Genomic DNA, 14,210 nt, shown 5'->3' with positions numbered 1-14,210 from the left:
AACTCGTCTTTTCCAAGACCTATCGTAGAGTGGCCATCAAGTACAGTTGGGACATCATCACTAGAAAGCTTTAAACAACTCCTGCAATTAAATGTGCAAAGATCGAGTGTAACAAGTCGTTCGGAGTAATCTAGCTAGCTACCGCCGCGCCGCGTGCCTGCAAAGCTGGTGTGTTACGCCGAGGGGTGGTTATACCGGCTATACAGATACAGAAGCTGGAGAAGCTGGTGTGATACGCCAAAGGGAGGTTATACCGGCTATACAGATACAGAAGCTGGTGTGTTACGCCGAATGGCGGTTATACCGGCTATACAGATACAGAAGCTGGTGTGATACGCCAAAAGGCGGTTATACCGGCTATACAGATACAGAAGCTGGTCTGTTATGTCAAAGTCGGTTATACCGTCTATACAGATACAGAAGCTGTGTGTGATACGCCAAGGAGTGGTTATACCGGCTATACAGATACAGAAGCAGGTGTGTTACTCCAAAGGTCGGTTATACCGGCTATACCGATACAGAAGTTAGTGTGTTACGCCGAAGGGAGGTTTTACCGGCTATACCGATACAGATACAGAACCTGGTGTGTTGCGCCGAGAGGTGGTTATACCGGCTATACAGATACAGAAGCTGGTGTGTTACGCCAAAGTGCGGCTATACCGGCTATACAGATACAGATACAGATACAGAAGAAGCGCGGTCTTAGCGCAAAAGCGCGCCCACAGAATCGATAAATCCAGGCTGGTAATGACAGGCTGGATTTTAATCCGTGTTTCAATTTCGTCCTTGCAGACCGATAGTTAAAGCAAAGACAATCCATCTCTACCTCGTTATCTTACCGGTGCTTGATTACTGCAGCGAAGGAGTGTACGAAGTCCCAAGTGAGAGGGATAAGTAAATCTATGGAGCCCTCCGCAGGCAAACGGGATTGAATTAATATTCTAGTTGGAGCTCCGCCATGTAAGGCATCGAAGAGCTCCAAATTGTCTGCCTTGTAGTTGAAAGAGCGGAAACAACCGACCATTTCAGGGATCGCGACCCTCCTTCGTGGTGCAAAACCGTCTCATTTCCAACCTTTTTTTCATCTCCACTGATGTTAGCAGCTCGAACTTTACTTTCTAAGGACTGATAGAGTCGCCCGGCTGCCAGCGCCGCTAGGTTTCACTGCCTCTACGAACTAGAAGCTTGTAACACACAAAAACCAATGCGTTCCTGGACCGCAGAAATACACAAAACAAACCTACCTATGGTGACGGTTGCCGGTGCTTCAACCGCCGCAACTTGTACCACCGTCAGCCGCAGATGCAGCGCCAACGCAAGGCAGAGCCAGAGGAGGAAAGTTTGCAGTCCTGCCATGTTGAAGAACCGGAAGACCTGCCCGTCCGTTTTGCAGATCGACAAGCGCCCAGAATCTTCGATATGGGCGGTAATTTACCATCTACGGGCCCTTCAGTGAAACGTCATTGCGATTGATCATACCACCACTGCACGCCGCGAATGCGATCTCCTGCTCAGCCAACTAACTTGAGTTATGCAGAGGAATCTGACGTTGGCCAACGCGAAGGAAGCTTCTCTTTTTTTTCGAAGTTTATAAATCCATCAGCTGACTGCAGACTGTTCCAACGGCTGTTGGTGGCATCTTTGCGGGTACGCACCGCGCTCTTCGTGAGGTTTGAAGAACATTACAGGTACGTGTGTGTGCCTTCAACCCCCGAAAGCTGATTGAATCTTTGATGGTCATCCAATGAGAAGGCTCGAGAAAGAAGGCTTGATGTACATGTACAGTAGGTGAGGAGGATCGTTGCTTCACGTTCAATGTCCTGTGCAAAAAAGGCCGATGTAGAGTTCAATTGTGCACATCAAAGTCACGCTCCCACTGTTAGAGATGAGTTGTACTTTCTGACGCGTGGTGTGAACGGGATATCGAAATGTTGATGACCCCACCCCCCTGTTTGCCTATAGCTCCTCAAGTGATGATTCTTTATTCATGACAACACAGGGCTCGAAATATTTGGTGCATGTGCACCTTACTGCACCCAAAATTGGAGCTGTGCACCCAATCTTTTTTCTGTGAGTGCACCAAAATACTTTTGTAGGTATTTTTGTGCATATGAAATGTATGATAGTGCAGGTAGTTCTTGACATCTGAGTGTCTGAAAAATGTTTAAAAATATTGCAGTACTTGTTAAAGATCTTGAAGTTAGCTCCCATTTCAGATTCAAGCTCAGAAGAGGAACCGTAAGATCTGTGATTACGTTTTCTTTTATATGGTGCACCCAAAAATTGTTTCTTGCACCCAATTTATTAGGTTGGGTGCACCAGTGCACTTATTCCCAAAAAGAATTTCGAGCCCTGCAACACGATGTCGTCATACATAGTCTCCGTGGATAAGCCCCCATCCACCCGTACACCCTACCCCGAGGTGCGGTGAGCGATTGGCCTATTTCTCCTTATTGCTGTTTCGGGCTTTCTCGACAGAAGTAGCCGAAAGGGCAAAGAATGCCTCAGGCATGCTTTAGGCTATAAAGTTGGCATTTTTTAATGAATATATGAATGAATGAATTCTTTATTGCTCTGCAATCGTACATGGTACAATGTGTGGCAGTAAGACAATAATACAACTACAAAACTAAACTATTTTACAATTATTACTACAAACTACTATCGATAACAATATATGAGTTACAATATATGGTCATGCCTTGATGGTTTGGTCTCGCTTATAGAATGAGGTATACAGAGATTGACCTAATATATATGTATGCAGTTATGGGTCATATTGGGAGGAACAAGAAACGTGTGAAATATCTAACAGATTTTTTTATTTGCAATTCAACATGGATAATACAGGATGGTGGTGAGGTACTCTAACTTTAGCTAATTTTTAACCTCACCACCAAACATACAAGTATACAGTGACAAAATACACGACAAAAAACGACAGAGAACAGCAAATGTGTGGAAATGGTAAGGCTATGTAGGAGTTAATCTAATACAAACCGTTTCGTATCAATAACGTAAGTTTGGGTGATTGTCAAAATGTTACAGTTTGTATCTGGGTGTAAGTCGGTTGATCCTATAGGGAAAATGTTAAGCAAAATTCATTTATTCATTCATTCATTCATTCATTCATCTATTCGTCACATAAGAACTGTTCAGACATGTAATGTAGATCAACCATAGAGCCTACCAAATTCTGTAGATTGCTCAGTAGGGTGACTCTTTGCTGATTATATACATTATATCTATATATTATAAATAAACATTATTTCCATATATTCTATTTTGAAAATGAAAGCATCGCCCATCCACTTCTGTATTCCGGCATGAGAAAGAACTTACCTCTAAATCTCTAAGGTGTGCATGGAGGTGCATTTGGTATTCAATATATATGGTGATTTTAACGCAACGCTGCGGCACTATTTTTAGTTGGTTTATGATGTTACTAATCTTGATATCAAAGTTATGCGTCCCTCCATTGAGGTTAATAATTAACGTATTAATCAACATTTGACAAACCGTGATTCATTCTGTTTGTGTGTCTACATATATCTGATATTTAGCTTAACATAATGTGTTTTTTTATCATGCTCTATTTACCAGAACAACAGTAACCTATCAGGTCCTGGATCCGGTAACAGGCAAACTCAATGCATTTCATTGAGGTTGATAATTAACATTAATCAGCATTTGACAAACCCTGAATCCTTCTTCTTTTGTGTCTACATGTACCTGCCATTCATATTAGGCCACACCAAGTAATTTTTTTTAAGGATGACATCCGCGCGCGCATCAATTTTCACCTGATTTCGAAAAAAAAATGTTGCCCCAATGACAGTGCCGAAAATGGGCACATATTTCTGTTGCCATACCGGCACGTGGATGGCAATATGAAGAGGCTCTGATTTAATGTTTTGTCGTTTACTTTGTTGCAGTGATGTATTTCATTCCTTTTATATGTGATGGTGGCTGTGTATATGTTATGTTCCCACTGAATCAAACTTTTTGTACAATGATTGAAAACGTTTATTTTTGTTTCAGTGAGAAATGAATGTTGTAATACTAGTTGGCAGTAAACTTGGCGCAATAGGTATCATTTCTTGTTTAACAAGGTTTATGATGTCAACATTTGAAAATGTTGGCATCTTGGTTTTTTTTGTCCAGCCTTTTTTTGACGTATTGCATCAGATTTGATACCAAGAATTGAGGTGCTCGTATTTCCCAAGAACTATCTGCCACCAAGCACAGTTGGGGCATCATCACTAGAATGCTTTAAACAACTCCTGCAACTAAATGTGCAAGGGTTGAGTGTAACAAGTCGTTCAGTGTGATATAGCTAGCTGCCGCAGCGCCGCGTGCCTTTGAAGCTGGTGTGTTACGCCAAGGGGCGGTTATACCGGCTATACTGATACAGATACAGATTTGGAGTCTGCAGAGGATGTCATCCATAAAATGTATTTGCTGTGGCCTTATCATGTAATGTGGATTTCCCATGTTCTATTTGCCCGAACAACAATAACCTGCATAGTCGTGGATTCGCTACTTTGCAAACTCAATGCATTTCAATTGCACAATGTCACCGACCCCCTCTGTCTGGACGCCGTCCAACGTGTGCTTACCAGAATTAGCCCCAGCGGTCAAATGCGAAAACGACTGCACCTACCACTGACTTATCCAAGAAGCCAGTACTTTCATCATATAGTGCGTCTGCTGCCGTGGTACGTCGTAAAACAATGAGAGATGACTTTTAGAAGTCGGTGTGAACAATAGAGTCTGTACCAAAGAGCACCGGACTTTCTATATGTGCTTGAAGGCAAACAATTATCTCCAAGCAGATCTTTCGGTGGGAGAAGACAGAATCAAATTGCCCAGTCTGTATGCATTTCCCCACTGATACTGTCTCCCCCACCGAAAGATCTGCTTGGAGATTAGGCATCAAATGCAGTTTGAGGGCTGCAAAACTGTGGATATTTAAAGGCAATGTTCTGGTCACTCTTTTGATGTGGTAAGTCAAATTAACCTCATCTTATGACAAACTGATATCGATGAGGCAAAAGTGTGACGTCGCTGACGGAAAACGGTTGCTTGCTTTGTACCATAAGCTGGTTCTAGTTATTTATGGGCGGTGCCTAAAAATCAAGAGACGCCTTACGTAGCTAACGTTTCGCGGATGTTTCAAACACATCAAGTATAAAATGATGACAAAAAATGAAGTTAGAAATGGCAGTAAATGTCAATATCGGACAGGCACCCAGAAATCGCATTGGATGCCTTTAATCTGTGATATATGACAACTAATCGATGACTAGAGAATTAATTACAACTGAGCGGAGTCCCAGACGACCCGTCGTGTATTGAGTGCGAGCAGACCTGGAGGGGACCAAACGAACAGGTCTAAGGTCTGCCTGCTTTTGCTCTTGAGGCTACTAGGTATTGATTAGCACATGGCAGCACCTATACATTACAACGTAAAGATTGTACTATCAGAAAAGTTCATCTGTGTTGTTGGTCACATGTTTAGACTTAAAACTTTTGTTCCAACACAAAAAATGGTTCTCACATAGAGCTTTCTTAATCACTTAACCGTGACGGGGGCCGACATCGTTTACCGACTATCTTTGACCCAAGGTTGGCGTCACAATTCAGAGAAGCCACGTGACAAGTCTCACTGGGTCAAGTCTATTGAAGAAGACCAGAGTGACTTGCCGAAAGCTCTAGGTGAGAACCATTCTTTGTGTTGGAACAAAAGTTGTAACTTAAAAACAAGTGAAAGATTGTGTTTAATAATTACTAATTAAACTTCCACATTGCAGCCAAATGCAGAAATTTTGTTTGAACGAAAGCGGTAGATTAAGTTTGAAGTAAACTAGCTACTGTTGGCTACATATAATAATGTGTCGACATTTGCGGCTATTTTCGTATTTCTCTTGTATTCCTGTATATAATCAACACCCTGATCCAAATTCCGATTTCGTCCACGTATATAACGCCCCTGTACTAGATTATAAGACTATTTAAGCAACAATAGAATAAACAGATTGTTTTAAAGGATACAACTACTTCAACCTTGCTACAAGTTTAGTTTTTTTGTCATATCTTTGTATATCGGTAAATTTGATTCATCATTCATAGAAGCTGTAAGAACCGCATCGAAATAATCCTAATAGAAAGGTCATGAAACCACAATTCGTCTTTCTCCAAACGTACTTCTCAAACTTCAAAGAGATATTGACCTGCGATCTTCATCGAGCGAGAACACATGATCAGTAAGAGCAAGGATCTTGACAGGAGATACCGCCATGAACCACTTTACACGCATACAAGAACCTAAATATTGAAAGTCCACGTCTCGGTATTGCATATCATGTATATCTCATTATTCATGCTAAAAGACATCCAATATCATTTCAGGACGACTAAACAAAATATTCCAGATGAGGAAATATGTTTGATATTGTCATTACTGCAATTTCCTATCACATTTACGTCATCATTGCATAATTCAAGCTTTTGAAATAGCCCCAAAACACACTACGTAAGGAGTCCCTTCATTCTTTTGGTGCCACCGATAAAATATCTAGACCCAGCCTACAGTTTAAAAAAAGTAACCATATTCCATCGGCGACATCGCACTTTTGCCATGGGATAGGGTTTATATAACTTACTACATTAAAAATGACCGGAAAATTGACTTCAGAAATCCAGTAGTACTGTCCTGAAAAGCGTGTTGAGTGCCTTTAAAACAGTTCTAAATTTCGAAACGACATTCTACAGGAAACGAAATTTAAAGTTGCCAAATGAAAAGTAACACAATCTCCCGATGACGTTTTGAAACATCTGTGGCTGATATTGTGTTAATTCCACCGTGCACACGCTCCCATTGCCACGTCATCATCACTTTTGTCTATACAACCAGGTCAGCCCTGATTGGTTAGATTTCCTTCAGATCAATGACCAGATTAATGTTTTTTTTTCACTAATGTTGAATGTGTGTACATGTTGTTGCTGGTTGATTATGTTGACCTTCACACAAGGAAAACATATTGTTTTTGCTCTGTTTCTTCTTCTTCTAGGTCAATGACCTAAACCAGACGTCTGTCACCATGGTAACTAGTGTTGGGTTACGTCATGTTGCAATTTTATAGCAGGATGGATTTAGACTCCTGTCTGACCATATATATGAGTATGAGTAAGAATTAATAGAGCAGACCATGTGCTAAGGTAAACCTTATGTATTTGCTTTGCAAATTTAACCTTTCTAGTTTCCCTTTGACTTTTTTGTCTTTGGTCAATCCATCTTGACCTGGCCAGTAGTCCATCACCTTGCCTGCAGTTCGAATCATGTAATCCGTTAACGTCTAATTACGTCCGCGTACCCATCATTCCTACACTTCATAAATCATCTGCCTGTCTGGTGTTAAACGGATGACCGCTTTAGTAGACGTGTCAGACATTAGAGTGCAGAGCGGTGTCAGGGATTATAATTGAAGAGGACTGACGTATAGCCAGACGCGGCACCTTCCAATTTACTGCCGGTAATCCGACAACGCTACAACGTACGGCTCTGACTTTGTCATCTTGACGTCGATTTGATTTGGCTTTCATAGAGGTGACTAGACCAATGCATCTACTAGCTTGTTACGTGTAGAAAACACTTTAAATTCAGCCTTTAATGCTGTAAATGGTAGAATGTTCCTGGATATGTCAGAGAATATGCAGACTTCCCAGTGGCTATTGGTCTCTGTTTCGAAGAGTGGAAGACGTTTTTATTTCTCCCTCGGGTAAGACCTGAGGATGGTGAAGTGGAGCGATAACCGTCAGCCTGTTTCCCGCCGAATCCTGGGTGTTAGGATCCTGCCTGCTCCAGCCTGCTACCCGCTGAACGGTTTATCGAGAACCGTAAGCTCAGAGAAGAGAGAGAGCATTTTAATGTCTGCTACAAGCGTGTTATCTTCTAAAGGCCGCAGCACGTCTTCTTTATGGATGGCATCTGCGCACGCTTTGACTTCGCCTGATTTTGGGAAAAAAAGAGAAATTTAGTTGCCGAAAATGGGCATAGATGTCTGTTGCCATGCCGGAACGGAGATGGCAGATAAATAGGAAGAGAGGAGACAAGACAAGACTGTGATTTTAAATTATTGTTTTGTCTTTTACTTTGATGCAGTGATGTGTATCATTCCTTTTATATGTGATGTTCCCACTAAACCAAAACCATTTGTACAGTGATTGAAAACTTTTATTTTTTAGTGACGAATGGATGTTTTGATAGTTGGCATAACTTCGCACAATTATTTCTTGTTCAACAAGGGTTATGATGTCAACTTTGAAAATGTAGGTTTTTATATTTGAGGTCTGCGTAGGATGTCCTCCATGAAATTCTCTAAATGCTCACAAGACGGAAATCCTATGGGCGAAACTGAAGTTCTGAAAATCCATCTAGGTCTGTGCGTATCTCGATCATGGATTATGCTTTAGAGGTTCCTTTTCAATCTGTTATACTTTTCGTTTTTGACATGGGCAAGATAAAATCCATTTATGTAGTTGAAACCGTAGGCTCTAAGCTATCCTATCGACATATTCAAGCTCCAAAAGACAACATCTAGGAAGTGTGCATTGTCAATATTGCTAAGGTGTTACACAAGCAAAACTTTCGCACAGTGCGTTCTAGAAATCACTCGTTGTCTGAGTCTATTCAAAACTTTTTCGACTTGTCTAAGCAAAATCTCGTGACGACGGAATTGAACTTGGAAATGAATGGATGAATGAATGAAAGAACTTTATTGTAGGTTTGTGCTCTTACAAGCTAACTACATGTTGTGCATAAAGCATAAGTAGGAAGACTAGCAATGAAAACAAACATTGCCATGGCGACGGTTGTTGCTGTTAGGGTTATTGTTTGCATGGCACTGCCCAGGGGTCACAGAAAGTAGGGCATCAGTGGCAGACAGGTTTTCCCACGGGTTTCCAGGAATGTGGGCATAGATGTGGGTCTGCAAACATTTCTGCGGACATTCCATGCCTTTGGACAAATTCCTAGAATTCTTGCAAATTGTACACAATACTGTACCATTAGGCTTCTCCTTGAGGCGTTGCCAAAAATTTAGTGATATGATCTTATTAAAACTATACAGAATAATGTGGGCTACTATCATGTACAGGTTCAACTTCTTCTCTCTCCTTAAGGCAGTTCTAGACGTAAGAACATACGGATGTATGGTGATTATAATACATGGTTGTGTCGAGACTAATAAGGAATACAAATATTTCTGTTCTTAGACTATCTAAACGTCGAGAATTGGGAAAACCCGTATCTTGTATACAATAATAATGCATTTTGAAAATCTCAATCCTGAGTTGTTAACTATGACCTACATGTATGTTAGTCGTACTGACTGTTTTGACCACTGGTTGAAAGCAGTAAGTAATCCCAATGCAAAGGCCTGACCAATGATTTGTAGATATTTTTGGAGAAACAAAGTAACGATATCTGTAGTAATAAAATGAGGTAATAAAACAAAGTTCTTCAACGGTCACCGTAAAATGCCAGGGCAATTAACCCGTCAACTACAGTTGTTTGGACCTGCTGTGTTGCACCATCGAACCAACAACTTTGCCGAATTTACTAAGGGAAGTTAAAAGTTCATGATTTGTAGATACTTTTGGAGAAACAAAGTAACGATATCTGTAGTAATAAAATAAGGTAATAAAATAAGGTAATGAAACAAAGTTCTTCCACGGTCACCGTAAAATTACAGGGCAATGAAACCGTCAACTACAGTTGTTTGGACCTGCCGTACTGCACCACAGAACCAACAACTGTACGGAATTTACTACGGGGTGTTGCCAAAAGACTTGCACTAATGACATACCAAACGAAATTCCTTGCAACCACCTGCATCCACTACAGACAGAGCGGTTTTATGTCGGAAAGCGAAGCCAAAAGGAAATTGCAATTACTTCACAAACTACTCTAGAGACAGGAAGTAGTTTGTTTTCCAGAATATGTAACACTCTTTTGCAAATTGATTTTGATGCACCATCGCCCTATGACGTACGTACAGATGTAATATAAAATGTACTAGAAAGGCAACATTTTCAACGCAAATGCACAATGTTTACCTTCGCATATGGTCTGCTCTGTCAATTCTTACCCAAACACCTTCATATATATTAGTCAGGCAGGAGTATAAATCCATCCTGCTATGAAATTGCAACATGATGTAACCCAACACTGGTTACCATGGTGACAGACGTCTGGTTCAGGTCATTGACCTTATTTGTTGAGAAGAAGAAACAGAGCAAAAACAATACGCTTTCCTTCGGTAATCATACATTGTAATTAGGATCTAGATACTAGATACATGGAAGCTACACAGACACAATATACAGCATTAGATGCTTTAGTTGCTTCAGGGGTGAAAAATAACCAGATAACGTGGTGGAAAGTTTCTAGATCCTTGCATATGCATGGGACTGAATGCAGATATCTGTGCAAATGTTTAAATGCAAAACATCACTTCTTGTCAAAAACGTACATGTCTAGATCTGTTTCTCTCAAACATTCTTTATTCATGAGAAGCCGAGGTCATGAGGGAAGTGGTTTAAGGGTCTGACAGAATATTTAACAAAAATACAGGTTACATCATTTAAAGTCACAATCAATCAATCTACACACGTACGTGGTACATAATACATATTATATAGAGAGTGAGAGCTAGTACTCTTATGGATCGAGTCCGTTCGTTTTGGTCATTTCTGATTTCTGTTACTTTGTGATTAACACGGCACGTGTGTGTGTGACAACTATCGTCTCCAACAGACAGCCTCGATTTCTCAATTTTTGTCAATCTAATCGGTCAGTAGCTAGAAATTAAGCAAGCGTACAATCTAAAGGGACAAGAAATTGACTAGATTATCAGAGACCTGATTATGGTAGACCTGGTTCTTTATCCAGTACTAAAAAGACGGGGATTAACAGCTAAAATTATCATGGTCCATAGCCTCCGTAGCAGGCTTATAGAACTGGGGGTTTGGTGGTCTTCGACTGTTTTCTGATTAGCCCAGTTTTTAAAACGGGGATAATTCAACCAGGCCGGCTATGTTGTCTATATGCAATCAGAAAATAGCACATAAATGCTTCCAAAGACCATGAAGACCCCTCAAACCCCCAGTTTTTGGCATGCTGTGGAGGCTAATGGTCCATTGCTTTGGTGCATATATATCAAGTGCGTTTAAAACGTTTGTTTCACGTCTTACATATGGCACTACGCGTTATGCATTACACTGAGATCAAGTTGAATAGCTATTAGATTATTTGGCAAGGCTTTCCTCTGAATTAATGATCGCTGGCATTTTCCCAATAAACCTATTACAATGATAAAGGAAGTATACGTAATGCATCTTTATGCCTTACAGACGTAATAAGAAAGACATAGTAAGTCAGATTGAAAGTTTTTTTTGGGGGGAGGAGACGCTTTGTCGGTGATATAGTATACGATTACAACTGGGAAACGGTGTTCAGTATTATACTTCCTCCGTATTTCATCTTTACCTCAATGACAAATGGAGGAATTGTTTCTGGTATGCCTGTGTGTGTCCGTGTGTGTGCCTGTGTTTCCGCATGGCCCTTAGGTCAGGTTGTAATGTATATGGTTGGGTCCAGTCTGTCCCAGAGGGAGAAAGTCATTAATCACATTTTTTGTTACATGACCTCTTTGACAGCTGGTGTTGTTTCCCTTGCACGCCAAAAAAAAATACTTGCATACACCATGGTGAATGAGAAGAGGACACAGTCACCATCATACAAGATCTAAATATTTCATGGAGGTCTGAGTTCTCAGAATTCTTTTTTTCTCCTGAAGTACATATCTGGTTACTTCCAAACTACACGTAGTATTGCACAGAAGGCCCGGATAACCAGTACCTAAATTGTTTTTAAAATCTGGAATTTCATTTTGCCTTTTCTGACAAGCCCCTGACGTACAGTTCATTCACATAGGCACTAGTCAATTTTCTCTCTCAATAACATCATAGATTGGTGATATCACAGAATAATCTTGTTAAGGAATCAATTTATGCATCTATTTTTGTGTAAATTTTCCGGTGCAGGAAATAATATGCAGGAATTATGGAAACTGCGTTCAGTACAAGGTGGGGAATGAAGGACAATTTCTAGCTTTGATTTTTTTTCATTTCACGGCTGCTATGGCCTAAATGTCTTGTTCTTGAATCATTGTTTTGAAATAGCGATTTCTTTACTGTATGAGTCTGGGTTTGAGACTGATTGAAATCATTCCATTGTCTCGTATGCACCTGATTTCAATTTCATTTTGCAAAGAAAAATACCAGAAAGTTGACTTTGAAAATCCAGTTTCACTCCGATCCCCTGAAATTGTGTTGGATGTCTTTAAACTTGTGCAGAGATATGGTACAAATGAACCTGCTTGGAGACAAACTGTAACACGTACCGAGATACAACATGGCCATGTTGAGTTGATTATATGGATGACGTCAGCGCGCACATGAATTTTCGGCAATTGGAAAATAAGAAAAATGCATGTATACTGTAAGTTGCAAAAATATTGGAAAACGATACCAATGTCGTAGAATGCCAAAATCAAGTGAAAAAGACAAAAATGTAAAGGAATCAATTTGAAGACAAGATTATTCGCCATACCAGACTCTGTGTCATTTGTTCAACCTTCATAACTACGTAGATTTCATTATAAAAGCAACTTTGTTTTGCCAAACTTTTTTTTCATTCGCACGCGCGCATCAGTTTTTGGGGTTCCAAGGAGAATGTCATCCATATAATCAAATCAACATGGCCTAAACTTATGATTTAGTAACCGCCAGCAGCACTGATACTCCCTCTCGTTATTGGCCTGGTTTTGAACTGTTGTTATCTTACCTTTGAATACATCTTTCAAACCGGTCATTTCACTGATATTCCATTTGCTATTTTTGCTACACAGAGCACTACGCAAGGCAGCGGCTCAATGTCAAGACCTCAGGCGGGATTCTGTGACCTCACCTCCGGGTGAAACAGCTCCGTACCCCGCTATGTAGTTACTGCAGATGTGTCGTGCCAAATTCAATTACAGATTGTGAGCAATTTTCAAAAGTGTACTTACAGTAGTAAGGTCTGGCTGTGTGTCGAGACTCTCCCGATTGATTCGACGTCTGCGTCCAATCGAAGAGCAAATTCTTTCTGGTCGCGTCCAGTGCATCGCCACAAGAAAAGAATCTTTATCCTCCGCAATATGTCAACCTATAGAATTGAATGAATGGGTAGATGGGGTATTTTTTTTTATCGTAATTTATTAATACAGGCTTGTCTCAGGAGTGCGTGATCGAGATTGTGAATTGGTTTCCATATCTGTATTCCTTCTGCATGTTAGAGGTTAACATAAAGAAAGCTCCTGTCACATATGTTTGGAAGCATTCTGTCAGGCTTTAGGCCACGCCTACCTTTCTATACGAATCGTATCGAATTTGAGTTAGATGTGATTCAAGTTGCACTACCAACCACGCCCCCGACCTATACTCCTGAACACCAGCCAACCATGGCCGGACGTCCAGTCAACATCCGAATGAATTAACTGGTTTTGAAACATTCGGCTGGAGCATGTCAAACAGTAGCCGAACACCAGCCGACCTTAAGCTTACTCCTGACCTGCTCCTAACCATGGGGGGGGGGGGGTAGTTCAGCTAGTGTTCGGGAGGCCATACTCGGCTATGTCTGTATCTGTATCAGTATAGCCGGTATAACCGCCCTTAGGCGTAACACCAGCTTCGCAGGCACGCACCGAACGACTTGTAACAGTCAATCAATCTTTGCACATTTAATTGTAGGAGTTGATGGAGGTGATGGTGCCCCAACTGTGATTGGTGGCAACGAGTTCCACTCTACGATCATAGTTCTTGGGAAATACGAGTTTTTGAACACCTCAATTCTTGGTTGATAACTCTGATATTTGGAGGCATGACTGTTTCTTGATCTTTTCTGAGCTGGTATCAGATACTTGGTGGTTGGTCCACCAGTTTATTAGTCATTTTGCACATCATGCACAATACAAATGTACCTTGATTTCCTCTGGTTAAGCGCAGAGTTCTCAAACAAACGTTCATATAAAGGAAAGAAAAGCGCTCTCCAGCTGTTAATGATGCTTCTGTCCGTGAAATTTGGCTCTGATTGCCTCTTGAATAAT

At 40.8% G+C, this 14,210-nt stretch overlaps 1 protein-coding gene across 1 annotated transcript in view; it reads right to left on the bottom strand.

Moving 5' to 3' along the window:
* The window catches only part of LOC109466283 (glutamate receptor 2-like), a 55,719-nt gene extending 54,363 nt beyond the window's left edge, over window positions 1–1,356 (bottom strand). Inside the window, exon 1 of the mRNA XM_019763991.1 lies at window positions 1,245–1,356. Coding sequence (XP_019619550.1) covers window positions 1,245–1,356 — 112 coding nt within the window. The remainder of the gene's footprint in view (window positions 1–1,244) is intronic.
* Window positions 1,357–14,210: the final 12,854 nt, after the last annotated feature.

Source organism: Branchiostoma belcheri, unplaced genomic scaffold, assembly GCF_001625305.1.
Source record: "Branchiostoma belcheri isolate BF01 breed outbred unplaced genomic scaffold, Haploidv18h27 scaffold162, whole genome shotgun sequence".
NCBI lineage: Eukaryota > Metazoa > Chordata > Leptocardii > Amphioxiformes > Branchiostomatidae > Branchiostoma > Branchiostoma belcheri.
Note: the sequence above shows the minus strand (reverse complement) of the source record. Positions and strands in the feature narration are given on the sequence as shown.